Consider the following 19,952-nt stretch of genomic DNA (forward strand, 5'->3'; position numbering starts at 1 on the left):
GCTTTTGGGGAGCTAAATCATCAAGTTACATGTCAATGTTTAAATATCAAATGTTTAAGTTTCATATCGTTACAGTGAAATTAGCAGCAATACAACTTTAACACTATGTGTTATAAACGCTCTCCATTCTGAAACGCATGGTACACCGGTTCGCGTATGCTGTCGAATGTATCATTATTGTGATTTTCTCTCGTTGTGTTTAATAAAGAGATGAAATAAAATAATGGTTTTCTCATGCCACGCTGTAGTTTAGGATTTCCTTGATATCGATAAAATACATTGTTTAAATTTTTTGCTGGTAACTTCAAAAACTCTTTCTACGAAGGATGGCGTTTCCACTGTCTTAAAAATCAGATGTGTTGATTGTTGTCGGTTGCTTCCCCAACCGTTGCATCAACTCGACTTTAGTGGTCGTATTTTAGCGATTAGTGACAATACTGATTCAGAATCAGATTGCCTTATAGTGATTCCCTTCGATACAATCAATATTTGCTCCCTTCGTTATTGCTACTGCTATTCAAAAATGATATTCTGAGATTGATCGAATTATCAGGTTGCGGAAAGCTGGATGATCAAAAATAAAGATAATTAGAAGATATTGCCATTATTACGTATTCTGATTGTAATTTTGAAAGTATTATTAACGTTCTGAAGATATTTTTGCTCCTCTCGAAGGTATTTTTTGTTTATGATGTTATTATGAATAATGAAAAACACACACATATTTATAAAGATGTTTAATTTTCAAGCCATAACTTTGTATTGCTTCAACAGACATTACGCATATGAGATTTGTCACGTGTACCTTAGATTCGTTAATGCTCATTTGGACAATTATTTACTTCTAAAAATAAAAAGATCCATGGATATATAATAATACCTTGCTTTCTATTCTTGTTGACAAGTAGAACTTCAATAGCTAGAAGTGTAGTTTATAATCATTCACTAACACGGAATACTTCATTTACGCGGAATATAAGAAAACAAACTTGTGCTCGGATATTGGAAATCGCTATGTTTGCATTCAAGTTAGACATTACGTAATTGCTAACATGCGGCAAATGATTGAATACTGGGATTCCAGTTTGCATTGTTAGGGCTTCTAATACACTTAATCACCGATATTCTTTTAGATTTCCTCATTAGATAATTTGTTATCTGTTCGGAAAATACCCATTACAAGGCTTTCACTGTGTGTTAGGCTTAGCTTCCATATTTGGCATTGCGCATGCAAAACTGATCAGGCCTAATCGAAATGATTGCAGAAATATTAGATTTTTTTCAATTTTCTTTCAACAGTTTGAGTTCGATATAATAAGAATCAAATTGTTTAAAAGAGCTTTCGGCTTTTCATTTTCTATCAACACATTTACTTTTATTTATAGGAAACCACTTATTGTTTAAAGGGACTTTCGGTTCACGAAGAAGCACAATTGCTACTAACAGGTTATTAAGAGGAAGTTTGAGTAGAATAAGAAACATTACTTATGTACTTTTGCTGTTGAATTCTTTATATTTCCTGGTGTTCAAGATAATTTCTTGTACAAAACTGTTTAACACTCGGTATTATGAGGGGAACGACTGATTTATCTCTCATATCACAAAAGCTAGCATTACACATTACACGCGACGTATAGAATACTTTGAAACTGTCCTAGAAATACCTTGCCTTTTAATGGGACGTTAAGCCTACTCGATCAATGACCTCAATGCTCACAAGTCCTAAAGCAATGCGGAATGAAGGAATAAGCGTTAGTCAGGTGTGGGTGTTTTTTGGATAAAAATGTCAAGCGTGACACTATCAGTGTATGGTTTGAGCTACAAAACTATCTAAACAATTCTATGCATTTCTCTCAAGCACATTTTGCTGAGTTCTCTAACGACTTCAAAATTCAGGATGAAAGTTTAATTCCCAGAGTGGATATCGTAGCTATACATTATGAGTATCTCTATTTCATTAGATTTGAATAATGACATTTCCAACAACGCTATCTAAATATGACGCAATGTGCGAATGTTTAATTTGATGGATTGTGAAATGTAGCGTATCTCCGTCGAACAAGAGCTTTGGTAGTAACAGTGCGACTAAGAGAAGGACACAATGTAAACAATTTTGTTAAAACTAGATTATCAAAACTTTTACTTTGGGAATATTGTAAATATGTTTTCCTACTCAGGGTTGCAGTTAGCATGCACATCAATCCAATGGTCTGTGCTAACGAAATCTCCGAGGGATCCTATCTCATTACTTGGATTCATGATACACGAACTATATTAAATGACTTTTCCTTACCGATGTGTTATGTTGCTACTATTGATTTTAAACAAATGAAAATAAATGAACCGAAGTCCTACCTAACAACGGAATAATGAATCTCATTACCCAAATATTTGACGTCAAGAATATTTTTTGCTAGGGTTAATGCCCTTTATCATTTACAGTCTCAATTTTCTTTTAAGTACAATCCGTGGTTGATATGCTGTAATAGTGGATGTACATGATCATTAACTAACAGTGAGTTTCCTTTAAAAGTGGGTACATTGCCAGTATATGAAATATGTTATTGTCTCTTTGTGATAGCGTTAACTATTATCCACTTTGCTGTAGTGCCATCGCACTGAAACACATATATAGACCACACTCTGATTGGACTAGGCTGGCACTAGCAAATCAGTCGTTCCAACAATTCAGAAACAGAAATACAGAACGTTTACAAGAAGAAATAATCACTTTGATTCGTCTAGGATACACGGAAATAGCATTCCCATAACGATCGTAAAAGACCAAAGACTAAGGTTTGTCAGGAGATGGTTTTGAAAAAAAAAAGAAAAAAACATGTGAGAAAATCTGCCTTGGGAAAAGACAACTTTGTAATCACGACTTAACTTTACGTTTATTAAGCAATAAAGACAGTATGTACACCCCGCTCACCCAACCTGGCGGTATTTATTATGGTTTCAGCTGATGTTACGGACAGGTTGGAGGAGAGGTTTCGATTATAACGGATAACAACGAGACTTATGGTTACGTTCTTTGGATTTGTCTGCCTATACTGCATATTAAGAATACATGGACGACTTTTTAAAGCTCTAAAAACTAAACATTGGTCGGATGCTTTAGCTTTTGGTTTGATGTTTCGTCTTTTTATTTAAACGTATGCTTATTTCAAATCAAAATTAAAACAAAAAGTTTAAATGAAAAAGACCACTCACACAGTGGAATATACACCGATCTAAAGTAAAATGTTTGTTTACGCTGAATCTGAGACCATGGCCTGGAATAACATTAATTTAAGGTCAGATGTGAACCACGACCCAACTGGTTATAACGGGTAACTTAAGATACCGATAGTTCCCAATGCATGTCTTTTTTATTACTTCATTGTATATCTACAAGTGCGCAAATCATATATTCACATATCCGTTATGAAATTTGAGACACACGGTTGATTATCAAGGGGACAGATATGGAATCAGAAGCAGTAAATGGAACCAATGCCAATACGGTTGCCGCTTCGAACGATCCAACGATGGCGATAGCAGAGGGATATTCTGAGAGAGCTCTATCGAAGACCTATAGATGTTGTACATTTGATCCAGACTTCTTCTAATACCACGAGCAGTATGGCTGACAATCCTCGCTAAAATGATCGCTTGGTTCGTGTTTTGTACGTGCTATATTTACGTATGCTAAGTCATATAGGAAGAGAGCAATTATGTAGATACCATATATGAATGATGATTTGGAGCATCGAAGATCGATAGTAATGTATGCCCTCGACACCCCTTATCATTTAAAGGATATAATCACTTCATCTTAATAGCCTATTAGTAGATGGGATCAGCTATCAGCAACCACGACCTACAGCTACTAAACATCGTATATTAGATAAAATATTCATATCATGACTACTCTATATTAATTTGATCTTCACTACGAGCCATTACCTCGCCAATTTCGCGGAAAATGAATATCGTAAGTGCCAGAGGAGAATCATAGATATTCCTCATCCTTTCAGCGTAAGCCCATCTCTTAACAGCCTCTTTTCTTTTTAAATTACCATTGGATTTTGGAGCATGAAATTAGCCGGGGAGATATTAATTACATTTTGTATGCCGTCAATTATTTAAATTTTATCTCGTGTGAATTAGCATGCATTTAACAACTATCATGTAAATCTAATTTTCTGAGAGATGTTTCAACGTTTTTCGTGCATCAATAAGATACATTATGTAACCCATTCTCTTTTCTTACATGTACATTTCTGTGCTGTGACAAGCGACTAGGTTTACAAGTAATTTTCTTTAATGTTAGATAACATCATAGAATATGCCTTTTACGACATACTAAATTGTACTATGATGAATGAGTGTAATTGTTTTTTGTTTTTTTTTTCCTTTCAAAGGTCTTTTTAAAGTACATATCGATAGAGCGGATTGCCTTGCCGTTAATGGGGCAATAAACAGTGAGGGGAACTATGATATTTGTACTATCATAAAGGGATAATCTTGAAAAACGTACATCATCAACCTTTGTATAAAGGTCATCTGCTTTCAAATTACCAACTTAAAGACACCTTGACCTTGTATATAAATAACTTTAAAGTCCGCATTTGCTCTTTAAAGACAGGCTTAAGTTCATGCCTGAATGCAAAACCGTAAATCGTTCACAAGACGTAAAAATGATATGTAGAAATACTTGCTCTTTACTGTACAGGGAGCAAACTTTATTCCAATTATGTCCTGCAATTAAGTACTAATTATGCAAATAAAGAATATTTAAATCAAACTATATTAAAGGTTAAGTTTAGTTGGAAAGTCAAATTAAGTAGTTTATATATCATTTAGATGACACAATGAATGAAAAACATGCATTTTTCTTTTGAACAGACACAACATGTATCTCGGTGATTTAAAAGGAACACTATTCAAATTGAGACATTTTCCAAATACCACGTCTACATCTTGTTAAACCTGTACTAGCGAACTACAGTATTTATTTTTATTCGAAAACGTGTACGTGAAATAGAATTTTATTGCCTTTGAACTATTCGTTTCCATAGTAATTCCGGGAAATCACCATGGAAACGGCGCAGGTGGGTTGTACAGAACCATGTCTCAAGCCGCGGAAACCTTATCAGATGGATATTGATAAGTGGTCGCGCGCTCCATTACTGAGTTCCAAAGACGTTCCAATGCAGTGAAGGATTTGGTATTTTCTATGTCTTTTTATAGCTCAAATTGTTCGCAGATGATAAGATAGGGGCTGAACAACAGAAGGAAGAAATCTTAATTCATCATAGAATAATGATCAGGGATAAAGCAATGCTTGACACGGGTATGACCTTTGATGCTATTAGTTGTAGGAGCCAGAACATCAATCAATGAGTCGTGGAGACGCTTGATAGACCATCAGTATGGTTGTTTTGTAGAACTATGCCGGGACATAATGTCTATAAATCATCTATTCTTCTCGTTTTATAGCATTCGTTTAACTGAAAGGCCTTAATGCTGTTTAAAACCACATTACACCACCAATACAATATGAACTTAGTTATTCAAGTTTCTACTCGTTACTCCAGGAATATTACATCTTTGGTTTATATACGGATAGGATTTGAAACAACATAAACAAGAAAATAAACATGAAATATATTGTCTAAAATGCACTTGGTGTAGTATATTTGGTATTTCAAACAATTAAGCATTATCACATTAAGTTTCCACAGCGGTGTTTGATTAAATGTTCTGTTTAATTTCTGCATTAGAGTTTGTTTAATTAACATTTTAAACAATGGGTCTAGTTGTTTCAAACTCAAAAGCCCACATAGAACATAATTGGTTTAAGAGATACATGTACTTTTGTTCTTACTCTTGATTGTGACAAATAAACAAAATGATATATAAACACACGAGTCATACAAAGCTACATGTGTGTAGAAGTAGGCATGGATATCAATGGATATATCGAGCGTGGTTCTAAGATCACCAAACTCCATAAACTGAAGTACACCATAGGAATACAAACCATGGCAGACATACCTGATGGGAACAATGACTTTGATTTGAAGTTGCGACATACTTGTTAGTAAAAATGCCTTTGATTCTAGAAGTTTTGACATACCTGACGGGAACAATGGCTTTAATGAGAAACAATAACATACCTGATTGGAACAATGGCTTTCATGGACTGTTTTGACATACCTGATGGGAACAATGGCTTTGATGGACTGTTTTGACATACCTGATGGGAACAATGGCTTTGATGGACTGTTTTGACATACCTGATGGGAACAATGACTTTGATGAACTGTTTGACATACCTGATTCGAACATTGATTTTTATTTAAAGTTGTGACATACAATGTACCTGATGGGAGCAAGGACTTTGATGAGAAGTATTAACATACGTGATTGGAACAATGGCTTTGCTGGACTGTTTTGACACCCCTGATTCGAACAATAATTTTGATTTAAAGTTTTGACATACCTGATGGAGGCAATGACTTTGATTTGAAGTTTTGACATATCTGATGGGATCAATGATTTTGATTTGAAGTTGTGACACATTCGATGGAAGCAATGATTTTGATTTCGAATTTTGACACGCCTGATGGAAACAATGACTTTTATGAGATGTTTGACTAACCTAGGACCGTGGTTCATCCTCACAGAATAATTAAGTCACAAGGTCGACTTCACGTGACCCGTATTGCCCAAATGTCTGACAGTCTACTCTAAGAGATGAGATAATTCTTTCCCTAAATATTGTTTCAGTGTTCAACGACATGGAAAACAATTGTGGGCTATGTCGCAGACATGACCCTTGACCAATAAACGTTGTCCTTCAGACAGAGTTCCTGTCTGTTTTCTTGCTAATTCTACAACCCGTTCCCCTCAACGCAATACCTCTCAACGTATTCCTCGATGAGATAAATGATGCTCTCTTGGCAGTGTACTGTTCTTCAATGACCAGATTCAGTCTTAAACACTTGCCAAAATTGACCAGACGTTTGTATGTATAATTACCTAGCGGTGGATCCCACAGGGACCCTTTAGGGTTAAGTAAGCACATACCAAATTGATCAATCCTAACAAATCCAGACGTTTGAAACACCAGCTGAATACCACCCGGACACCGTAGGCTTAGCATTTCCATCGGTAATGAATACTGACATCGAATAAATATACACACTCAATCATAAATATCACTAAAATACAAAATTTAAATAAAAAGATAAATAAAAAATAATCAATGAAATAAAAATAATGAAATGCAAACATTTCAATCAAAACGAAGTAAAAGTGGTGGTTTTTTTTCTCTAAATATATCAAGTCTTCTGAACGATGTAACAAAATAATTTAAAAACAAATCCGAATCAATTAGAAGTAAGAACAATTGTAAAGAGATCTAAGATAGGCACAGCGAAGACCGATACTAAAGCCAGTCCTTAAGGAAATGCTTAACGCATACCATAAAATACCATCACTGAATTTAAACTGTAAATATATACATATATTCATATGATCTGCTCTATTGTAGTCACAAGTTAATACATTTTTAACACTTTAAAAGAGTTCTTGTCAAATCGATAAATTGAGTGCAAGTCTAAACCAAGAATGATGACCACCCTAAAGTCGACGTCTCGAAATGTGCACCATGTTTGTGATGAATGGGGCCTAGGTACATGTTGATTAGAAGCATTACAGCTCTAGAGCAAGAAAGCTACAAACAAAATGAATACAAATTATTTTGGACGTTTCCACACCGTATGCCTTACGGAGTTCAATGCTTTAAGTATCGGAGCCAGTAAACTATAATGGAATCTATATTGGTTTGTGTGCCAGACTTATAAAGGCACATCTGGTGTCCTACCATTCATCAGTCAGTAACCGGAAGTGATGTACCGTTTTGTAAACTGAAGAAGTCATCTATGATAAATGCTACGGGAACCAAACGTCTAGAAAAAGCAAACTATTATCATGACATAAGATTTATGTTTCTTCTGTATCTACGTATGTATACTGTTAACCGACTTTCTTTCTCGTGCGATTTGTTCTTGCGAATTTCGCGATCAAGGTAGATTCGCAAAAGTTTATCTCCGCGAAATGATAATTCATACAAGTCATCTATCATATTATTCAAAGATATATCCAGTAGATTTTAAATCTTTACTTCAAATAATATTTTTCAAACGGGAGTCGCGAAATTAAGCAGCCACAAAAGAAAGTTCATTTACAGCATATATCATCATATGAGCAAATTCAATTATATTATTGTTTTTTGTACTATTACTACAAGGAATTGTGCTTCGGGCAACGCACTAAAATTGTAATCGTACAGAAATGACGTAACTACATCAAACAACTTTTAATCACTAGAGTACATTGGTTTTATGTATGTCATATTAATTGGCGGAGATATATGACGTGGCAGGTTTGACTGGTTTGACAAACACAAAGGTGGATGCTTAAAGTAACATGACGAAAACCTAATCCACTCGACCACCACGGCCCATAGGTTTTGTTATGTTTACGTTGTATTCGGCTTTAGTTTATGTGATATTTTATGATTTGTAATTTCATTGATGCATCCTTGGAACTTCACTTGCGTTACATTGTGTTTTCTTTCACCAACAAAAAGTAATAATCCTTGAAAATATAAGTAATATACATAATATTTTGTACATGAGGTCTTTTTACATCTGCTGACTAATTACAATAAACATAAAAAACGTAAAAACATATTCTTAAACTAGGTAGCAAATATATTTTTTGGTGGAAATGACGAAGATGGATTTGTACGATGTTATCAGTAATCCGAATGTAGTGGAACACGCAATTCTCTATTCCATAAAATAATGTGCATTACAACTTAGTAAATCTTTTGAAACCCCACACATTGAAACGTTGGTATACCAATAGTGATATATTGTATGTCAAAAGAGCAAACCATGTTTATCTTAATAAAGTTAAACATTCATCACTTCAAATTTACTGCAGTTCACTAGCACAACAAAATGGCTTAACACGTTTTAACGCTCTTCATTTGTCTGTAGGACAAAGACGATGTACTTTGAATCTAAGCAAGGAAAAAAACAAAAGATACGCGGTTTTCTAAATTGAAGCGAGGGCTATTGGGAGAATTAGAATATATGAATTCCGAAAAATCTTTATACTTTGTACAATAAAGAAAATGTGCCTAGATAATTCGATTTTGGCGTAACCACCCAGCCCAGTAGAATGCATTATTTCATTAGCCCGTGTTTGTGTGTTGACAATCGACAGGAAACTAAACAGCCATAGGGAAATCCTATGTCTTGGCTTCAAATCTTGTATTCACTCAGAAGCTAGAGAAGTCTTGGTTTTTGTTTTCGCCAACCAAACCGATTTATATAACAACAAAATAGCATTACTTGACTACACGAAACCTCGGAACCAATTCTACTTCAAATTGATTAAAACTATAAATGAATTATATATGCGTCTTTCCCATTAAACTCAGTTAACATTAAAACATCTATAAGAAAATTTTCTTGGTTTAATATCACTTTACAAATTTGAAATAAATTTCAAATAACATTAGTACGACAACTTTCTTAGAATCTATGAGAAAAGGATAAAATAAAAACGAAGGCATATTCGATTACTTGCTTTGCTTCCTGTTTACCGTCCTATTAACAGCCATGGTCATGAAGGACGTATCGGTTTAGGATATGGAATATCCAAAGTACCTGGATTAAAACCACCGACCAACTGTCAGTATCTAGCAGCATTGTCCAACATGATATTCGAACAAGATTACTTCGAATAACGACTTAAGATTTAAATTTCAAAATTCTTTGTGATACTTTTTCGGGTACACAAATCCTATATGCTAATTCAACAATTGCATTTAAGATTATTTTATTGTCTGATGTAATGAAAACAGGAATTTGCCAATAGGCCAAATCCATGACCGCCTATAAAAACCACTCTTCTTCAAAATTTCACATAACACCTTTGATACATACAAAAATATATATACATATACGAATAAAATACGAAAAAAAAAGAAAAGTAAATATATCCACATAAATGGCAATCGTCACCTGCAATATCTTCGATATTGTTATCAAGCATCAATAGCAAAAATTTACGACTAATTAAAAATAAAGATGTCCCCCTTTAACTTCGATTGTGATATTACGCAACAGCTAAGATCACATATTGCCAATGTTCGTAAAGGCATTTGACTATGCTCTCATGGTAAGTTACATTATAGTTACATCTACAGCTGATATTCTTATTCTAATTTAAGTTCTCACAATACCAGCATAACATGCAATGAATTTATCACTGTTCTGGCTTCCAATTAAGCTGTATACCATTGCGAAGTTAGTCATGCCGACAAAAGGTGACATCCATTATAAGAAACGATGCTACAAAAGCGTTCGTTCCAGAGTTAACTCAACTGTCACAGTAGTTTATATTTCTTTGCTAGATATATGTACCTATGCCATAAGATGTACATGTATATATTTGTAACTGTAGGTGCTCTCACATTATCACTAGGAATGGTTCAGATGAATGACTAAACGAAGAGGGAAGCTATGTTTTTTAAACAAATGATTACTTTATAGAGCTCATTTTTCTTATATAAGGTTAAAATTACAGAAAAAAATAATGTTTTTATTTATGTCGCTTAATAGAGATAATGATAATACCAATCATATAAAATTTCCGTTAAATATGACAGTTCGTATATGTTGATAACTTCATTGACTCAATTTTATTAGAGACTCTGTTATGGATGGACATGTTATAGGATCTTTATCCGTACGAGTTAAAACATTTATTTTGTATTATTCATCATGACCAGATTAATCCATAGATATACTTCCCTATCCTTGAAAGACAAATATTTTCTTCAAATAAATCAACAGGTTATAAATAAACAAGACTGATAGTAATAACATATATGTTTACTGAGAAAGTCCGATATGTTATGTTATATTTGTCTTTTAAAACATGCATGCAACGCACTAATCAACTTAAGTAGCCATTCCCTAACCACAGAGAAAGCATAAACTATATAAAAGAAAGCAGATTCGGTGTATCAAGGAAGAACTGAGCTATTTATACCGCTATATGTAACTTAGACCGAACATATCCCGGTCTTTGCACTGGTTATGGTCAACTATCTCGTCTGCCTTGGTAAATTGTTTATCGTGGAATATTAACCCAATTTGTTGTACGGTTATCAATTTATTACTGAATATCTATTGTTTAGGAATGGTAGGGGATTACAGGAGAAAATAATAGAACAAACTAGAATGTCATCCCATAGACGATCGCCGAGGGCCAACTCTAGCCTTGTACGCTTCACGCCATCCCTGTCGTCTCGATCACTGTTTCAGCTCAATGTACAACGCTTGTTACCCGTCAATACATGTGTAGTGACATCCATTCAGGGGGATTCATGTGGAAAACAACTGCAAGTGTTCTGGAATTACCAAGGGACGTGTTTCTCGCAGCTCTCCAACTGCTCGAGTGAGCAACGTAATCTCTGAAGGCTAAGGATTAGATGTCCTTGATTGAGTCTAAACAACGCCACGAAGCAGGATTGCGATTCCGGAAATATAATTTACGACTCCCGAAGATAGCTTTCTTAACGGAAAGATGCTTGGCATTGCATCGTTTAACTTTGTTGTATGCAATTTTCAGTGACAATGGATGCGAGATATAATACAAAGATATGTGTATCGGCGGCAGATGAGGATACTTAAACCCAATACTTTGTTGACGTATCATTCTGCTTGATGATTTCGCCATATTCGTGATGCATTGATATTTAGGGATTTAGGAGTTGCTTTGATATCGTTAAATATGTTTGTATTGTATTGTTCGGAGTACCTTTTATTACCAGAAACATTATATATAAATATTTCCGGAAATAATACGATTAAAAGAAATCAATATATGTTTTAACTAACAACGAACAAAATATGTTTTCGTTGATGGATATAGCCATCTTCGATGCTTTGTCAGACTAATCGGTAAAATGAATATCATATGTTGTTGTTATATTTGCAAAATACAAGTATGAAGGGGAAAAAATTAATACTTACTCGATGTTGCAAGTTTGAAGCTGTCTTCGACATCTGTTTCTTCGATGAGGGCAGATAAATTAAACTTTCCTTTTGTTCTTTCATTACTATGGGCAACGGCATACGTAAAGCCCGTATTTATTTGAATATCCTCAGTATCGAAGATAGCACCTAAAAGAATAAAAATAGACATTATGGCAGACCCAAGATCAAATTGGCAATACCAGGTCTTAGACAGAAAAACATTAAACATTTAAAGTCCTTGAACAGATACCAGAAGAGCCGGAGATCACAGGGGAATATAACCCTAATTACACAAGGGACTTCTTTTCATCTCATATAGTATTTGTTTGAAATGAAAATACAGGGTGAACATTTTCTTTATGCATTCCTCATTATCAATGGTATTTGAGCTTTTTTTATTATCGCTGTGATTCCCTGATGACTACAAAATGCAATTTTTCTAAGTTGATCTTGTTTAAACGACCTAAACACCATTACTTTGTTTAAGAGAGAGGCGGCACAATGCAAACAGTGATCGGCGCTCTGATGGCGTGAAGAGCGAGAGTCACGCAAACATTCAACACCATGAGTTGTAAACAATAGAGAATACATTTAAAAATTCAAACGGCAACTGATCACAATAAAACGGGTAATACAACAAAACTTCACACAAGGCAAATACCAGCTAATAAAATATATTTTCACATTTCTACCGAAAATGAAAGTAAAGTTTAATAGTTTATTATGATTTTTATATATATCTTAATGAATAAAGACCTTCCGCGGAGTAATAATATATACACTTACAAATTATTCGTGCAATGGTGCAGTATGAACATAGGAATTTAGTTTGTATAAATCTTACAAAAAAAAAACCAAACAAACAAAAAAACAACTTTTTAAGTATGATTTTTTTTAAATGCTGCATATCTTTTAGATAGAAATTAAAAATAATTAATAAAAAAGATGTTAAACATAAATCGTAAAAGTTTAAAGCTGGGACATATATGAAGTAAGCTTACCAATAGGAATCCTCCATTTGAAAGACTCACAGACACATAAAACGTGTAAAACAATAGCCGACAACTGAAGCAGAAAGTTGTTCATCCTCATGCTGCTAGCAGAAGACAGAAGTTATCAGAATCACAACGTCACAATATGAAAGCATTAAACCGGTATAAAACATCTGTGCTTACACCACGATTTCTTACGCTATTATGAGGTCGAGTTAGCTTGGAGTTGAACGTCATTCCATTTTAGGTAGTTATTGATTATATCCATGTACTCTAGGCTCGTAATAACGCAGCATAAAAACAAAAGTAGCTATCCTAAGATCAGATCCAGTTAAACGAACAACAAAGTGTTTTGTTATTAAAATGAATCATTTAGTCGCCTTGAAGTCCTTCACGGTACGTTTTTTAATTTGACGGTATTGAAGCCCTGTTGCGGCTACTGCAGTGTATAGCACCGTGCAAAACTGTGATACTACATTTGAGTGAAGTTCGTCCGTAATGCCAACAGGCAGCGTGGCAGCGACAGCATAGGCAGTCTACTTCAATAACAGATTACTACAGTCACAGATAGAAGCAATGTGACGTCGCAATAACTAATAAGTTGGCACTACGGCTGTGATTTTACTTCCATATCGAGGCCAAATTATGAAATGGAATTATTTTGTCAAAAGTTTTGCAAGAAATCTTCAATTTCTTTTATATTTCCTGAAACGCCACTCAGTCACAAATGAAATATCTCCGTATAATAGACAAATCAGTCACGCCTGCATGTGGATGTATTGCGAAGTATTCAACACCAAGTTGAGGCTAAATTAGAAGGTTGGCATGGCGGTTGATGTCTAAAGCGACCCACATTCCTCATTCTATGTTATCACATAGCACGATTGTTGGCCTTATATAAACAATATAATGAACTTGTCAAGACTGTTTTCCACTGTTTTCAATCATTCGCCTCTTGCTGCCTGCTGATATCACTGCTCCGAACGTCGGATACTGGCCATTACCCGTGTCAACATGTTCGGGTCGCCTGCCTGCTTATCAGCGATGTCGCGCGAGCGTTCTCCGTCTCCGGATTACAGGTGATTGATGCTTGCGAAACACTTTCTCGTAGGAGTAGTGTTACAGCTGCATGCTCAGCGGATACGGGGACGAAATATAAAAATACAAAACCCTTAAAAATTTAAAAACAAAACATGAATTACAACTCATTTTTATACGTACTGAAATGTTTATGTCATATCGAGAACAGTCTGTTTTGCTCTTAGGTTTTAGAATCATTAGTTATGAATAGCAATTATATGTATTAGGGGTTTCTCCACAGGCAGTTTGGAGGGTTTACATTTGTTTATTGTTTTTGCGTGTTTACAATACAAATTTTGTGCGTCATAGACTTTGTCGCAAACGTGCGTTTTATAAATTAGAATTCGTTTGTGTGTAAATATTGCGAAATGGTACTTTTCTGATTTCACGAGACTGAATAAAATGAATGATGCAAAATTATGTATAAGGTATGGATAATGACTTTTAAATTGACCTTAAATGTTGATTGCATTACATTGCTCTGTACCACAACTTTCAGACTATAACCTAGGTCCGACTGGTTTTAGTTATTTATTTTTCGTCGATGGGTACATTTTGCTCTTTTTCTAATTCTTTAAAATTATTATATTTTAAAATCTGTTTAAGGGTGTTGTTTTGCAAAAGACGTTTATGAAACAATTTGTGCTCATCATGCCTAGTGTACACAATTGCTTTGTAACAACAATTAACCTTTTTGAAGATGGTTTGGCTTTATGTTGCGGTATTAACCTATTGAATTCAAATGTCGACCGAAGCTGCGAGTCAATATTTGAGGTTTTTTTTTCTATTCGAGTACTTCATGTGGATCAACCTATCATCTGTAGCTTAGATTTTTATATTTTCTTTTCTTTTTGTAAATTTCATGGTGTGTTTTTATTATTATTTTTTGCTCACCAAGAGGGAGATGTATTTGTATTACCATGCTTATTTATCTGGGTTACTGAACGTATCAATTTCAGTAAAATCTGTATCAATACATAAATGCAATATTGGTGTGGATTACCCATATTTAAAACAAGAGGTCTAAATCGCTTATTACAAACAGCTATAACTTTTGAAGATCAGAATACAGGCGATGAAAAAATACAGAAAGGACAAGAAATAAAGGAAAGAAGTTGGGATGACTTGATATCTACTCCAAAGCATTCTTTCTTACAAACAAATCATTTACATAAAATGCTGCCTGTGGTTGACATACAAGCGAGAACACCTACATCAGAAAGCAATGTCGTACTCATGGGAAGCCTATCAGTGTCACCAACCGACTTGACCCATTTTACAGCAAGAATACAAATGAACCTAAAAGAATTTCATTTACAGATTGCACCAGTTATGTTAAATTATAGCGTGTCGATTTATGCGAGACTTTCCGTGCTGCCGGGAATTTACGCTGTCAACATATAATGGACACACAAGGCTTCGAGTTGTTGGATGACGTATAAGTAGTTCGCCATACTTTTTTACGTAATGTATCGATGTTGTTAACCACTCTTGTTAGGAAAACCGAGAAGTTTTCATATTCAATCTCATAACGCACTCCTGTAGTCATCAATTAAACGTAGTGCATATTACACTTAAGATGCGTCTAAGATGAAAATCCTAAGTTAGGCATATGTCAAAATTAAGATAAATCGCGTGCATTATAAAGTTTGATAGAGTGATTACGGCATATTTTACCAAAATATTTGAAGAACTTGTTTTTTAAACATTTTTTTTTTGCATGTGATTTTTCATTTTTACATTTTGGAGATATTATAGTTTTGTATGTCAAGTGTTAGCTTCACTATTGAATGATTTAACTATCATTACGTATTCAAATAACTTTATATAGAAATGGCAAAACTTAATGAAGCTTTGTTGTCTGGCCAGGCTAAATCAATTAACCGAATTCTGGCCCACATTAATGTTAGTGTGAGATAGTTGTTCATCTCTGTGTACCCAGGAACACAAGGCTATCACCCTAATGCAAGCAGTAATTACAACACCACAGAGCTCGATCGATGGATTAGAATAGATTTTGTTTTGTTTACACTCAGAAAAGTTTGTAGTAATAGTCGTCCAAACGTCTTAGAGTTATGGTCATTTGATAGCACACGGCATGAAGGAAATGAAGAAAGCAGCGTGAAGTAAGACACCGGTAACGAAAATTACAACATCAACAAAAATTTAACTCAAAATGTGTTAATATATGAACATTGTGAATAAATTCAGATATGTGCGGATGATTTATAAAAAAAAAATCATAAAATTAAAGTAAAGTTATTGGGTCATGTACATGTACAGTTTTTTGTTTGACTTTAAACAGCCATATTCATGCTAGGATATATCATGATAATATGGCGACATACGGAGAAATATCACCGACACATACCTACATAAGTTATTGTGTAACTACGGTCAAACACTTGCACTTACCCGAAGTGGAAGTCGAACTCGAAACCAAACGATAACAGGTTAGTGGTACTATTTATCATAGTTTATAACTATGTACTAATGCCTGTAAACAATATTGAATCAATATATGACTATTTGTTCAGGTTACTTACAGTTATTTGATAATCAAACAATTTTGCTTGTTACGAGCATTTCCATTGGCTTAAAAATTTACTTTATCAGCCCATAAAGGAAAAAATGGCGTCGCCGTTTGTAACGTCGCTTCTGATTGGCTGAGATGACGGCGTAATAATTTCATAGACAAAAGAGTCCCAAAATGAATTTTAAATGTTGAAGAGATTATCTTTAGTAAATTGAATTATAAGGATTAATTTGAATAGATTTTTTATGTTATGGAGATATAACACAAAAAATCTGAGTGTACTCTCATCATAAACCGCTTCGCGGTTTATTTAGAGTACACTCAGATTTTTGTGTTATATCTCCATAACATAAAAATCTATTCAAGTTAATCCTTAAATCAAACAATTTTCTGGAACGAAAAGAGGATCTTACATGAGTTGCTATGTGTTATGAAATTCATCAAACAAGTTCAATTATTTGATATGCCACGAGCCTTTAGGTGAGTGACATATCAGATTATTTACCGAGTTTAATAAATTTCATATCACATAGTCACGAGTAATTTAGTAATTTAGTTACTGTTTGACGTGGAATGTTTTATCATTGTTTGGAGTATTGGAGTATTTGGCGTTAAGAAATATCCACCGTTATTCAATAGGACAGTGAAGAAATATTTTATGTATTAGATTTCAAACCTCAACTCATTGTTTTTTATTCGTGTTTCAACACTAAACAACAGAAGTTTTATGTTACGTAGTGACTGTGTACTACAAACAGTTCTATTTGTTTTCTTAAATCAATCTTTACTTTAAATAATATTTTCCCATTTGCCATCAGTCAGATCATACGGCCACATGTCTAATGTTAAATCATCTCGACTAATTCAAATCAACTGTAATTTCCTTCTTAAATGATTCGACGCCTTCATTTGAGCAAAGCAATATGCTGATGAAGTTTGATAGCATGGACTCAAATCAGAGATGCCCAGAATAAACTTGTTTAGTGCATTTAAAACCAATATGTTATATTAGAAAACCAATATATCATATTGCTGAAAATTGGATGGAAATTCGTCCAATCTCTAGTGCATTCTTATTTCATTTCATAGATCAAGAAAATGGATGGCCAGACTGCCTTGTTGCTAGACTGGCTAGCGGAAGACAGTTGGGGATGTCTGATTTTATTTATAGAATACCAAAAAATCATATCTTTTTTTGACTCCGGTCAAATGATAAATAAACATTAAAGATTTTTGCTAAAATATCATTTGGCTAACATATTGACTATATCTACAAATAAAAACGTATTGTTTTCAGGTTTAAACGTACGTATGCGATATCAGTCAAGTTTCTTGAAACCATCAGCGGGATCTTATACACACTTGTCAATAAATAGCTATAGACAACTAAACATTGCATATGTTCGTTCATTTATTGTTAATTATTAGGCTGGCCACACCATTTATTTTTGAATTCAAGTGTGGAATTAAATGATTGTTTCTCTGTTGTGTTCGCATTAAAAAACAGCCGAATTTCCAAGCAAGGTTGCATTTTTTATTTGCTACCATCGGAGAACAGACCTAACGTACAAATCTGTGAAAGGCCTGAAAACATTCTTACTATGCTAGAATCGATACCACCGTACAAGTTTCGTTAATCTACATCAATTGCTCATTGTTAGTTATTTTACTTCGCAGTATGTCAACAGAAGAGTATGAGCTCATTGAAGGAAGGATCTTATACGATACTGTTGTTGTCAATGAATTTGAGTTATTAAATATTATGTTTTGTCTACTTGTGCTAGTGGAACTATTGTCTTTTTTTATAAATAAACTATATTGTTTGTAGAAGTTTTTTTTTATTTTTGCGAGCCTTGCCGAGCAAAACTGAAAACTTCAAGACGAGTTTCATAAAACCTCATATCCTTTCGACGGCCGGCAGGATTCGAACTTGACTCAATTTTGATAGTAGGTTATTACAAATGCCATCTATGAAAGCAGTTTGCATCTAGATTTCGGTTTGATGCCATTTTCACGATGATAAACAAACAGCACACACTACAAACAAGTAAAAACAGTCACCGGAAGTCCCCTAAAGGTCACCACGCACGGGTCATGGAAGGCAGAAACCTGCGCGTGGGACTTTTTTTTTTTTTTTTTTTTTTTTTTTTGAAATCGGTGCTATTTTCCCCTTCCTTTCCCCTTTCTCTCTATTTTCTCTTACTTTGATATCTCTTCTATCGTTTAAGACCATCTGCATGTCTGTATCTTGATAATTAAGCTCACAACGACAGGTTTCCAGGCACACACTAAAATCCGGATTTCAGACCTCAATTTTTGACTTATTTGGGCATGTTCAAAGGATAAATACGTTACGGCCGTCCAAAGGATATGAAATTAACACAAATTTAAGAAAACTTTTATCATATAACTACAAATATTAAAATAACATTGAATTTAACGTCAAAATGTATTTCGAAAATCCAGCAGAGACCGCCATTTTGTCCCGCCGTCCTCGTAATCCTGACGTCATTTTATTGTTTCTGTCTGACGTCACAATTAGTTTCCAATGAAAAGCGTTCCAGGTCATAGTACACTAGTGACGTATGCAAAATATTACACGGGCAAAATCACTGGATATCAGGTGGATCATGTGCTAAATGTGATGTTTCAATATTGCGAGGTTAGAAGAGGTCCATATAATGTCATACAAACTGCATCAAAGTTTAAGGTTTATGTATCGCTAATCCATTAAGAAAAACCGTAATTTCAAGAAATAACAGCATCGTAATGTGTTTTAAAAATTCTCTAGGAAGCCGTCATTTAGCAGATGTAAAATTTGCAGCCGCAGCGAAGTCACAGAGGCAAGCTAGTCCTCAGGCCAATAGCATTTCTGGCCGAATTTGTACGTAAAACTCCTTCAAATAAAATCCAAGAGTAAATGACGTTTAATCAGTTTAGAAAGATCTTTTGTTAACACGTTTAACCATCATTTTTTAAAGTACGATGTATTACAAATCCTTAGAACACTAATTCTAGATCAATGTCGATTATTCAACATTTAATGCTTGATAAAATTCATATGAGTTAAACTACTCAGGGGCATATAGCCAGCGCGTTATTTGAAATAATATTATGGGTTTTCCATACTGTTGTAACTCAAAGATGCTCCACCGCCGACAGAGCATACATGATATTCATTATTTGAACAATAATTAGTGTTTAATCTTGTATACATAAGTCTAATTAACA

General features: G+C 34.3%; 1 protein-coding gene across 1 annotated transcript in view; it reads right to left on the minus strand.

Moving 5' to 3' along the window:
- The window catches only part of LOC138326684 (glutamate receptor 2-like), a 98,276-nt gene extending 84,797 nt beyond the window's left edge, over positions 1 to 13,479 (minus strand). The window contains exons 1-2 of the mRNA XM_069272685.1: positions 13,115 to 13,479; positions 12,111 to 12,260 (exon numbers count right to left, since the gene is read on the minus strand). Coding sequence (XP_069128786.1) covers positions 12,111 to 12,260; positions 13,115 to 13,205 — 241 coding nt within the window. The 5' untranslated portion in view covers positions 13,206 to 13,479. The remainder of the gene's footprint in view (positions 1 to 12,110; positions 12,261 to 13,114) is intronic.
- Positions 13,480 to 19,952: the final 6,473 nt, after the last annotated feature.

This window comes from Argopecten irradians, chromosome 7 (genome assembly GCF_041381155.1).
Source record: "Argopecten irradians isolate NY chromosome 7, Ai_NY, whole genome shotgun sequence".
Taxonomy (NCBI): Eukaryota; Metazoa; Mollusca; class Bivalvia; order Pectinida; family Pectinidae; genus Argopecten; species Argopecten irradians.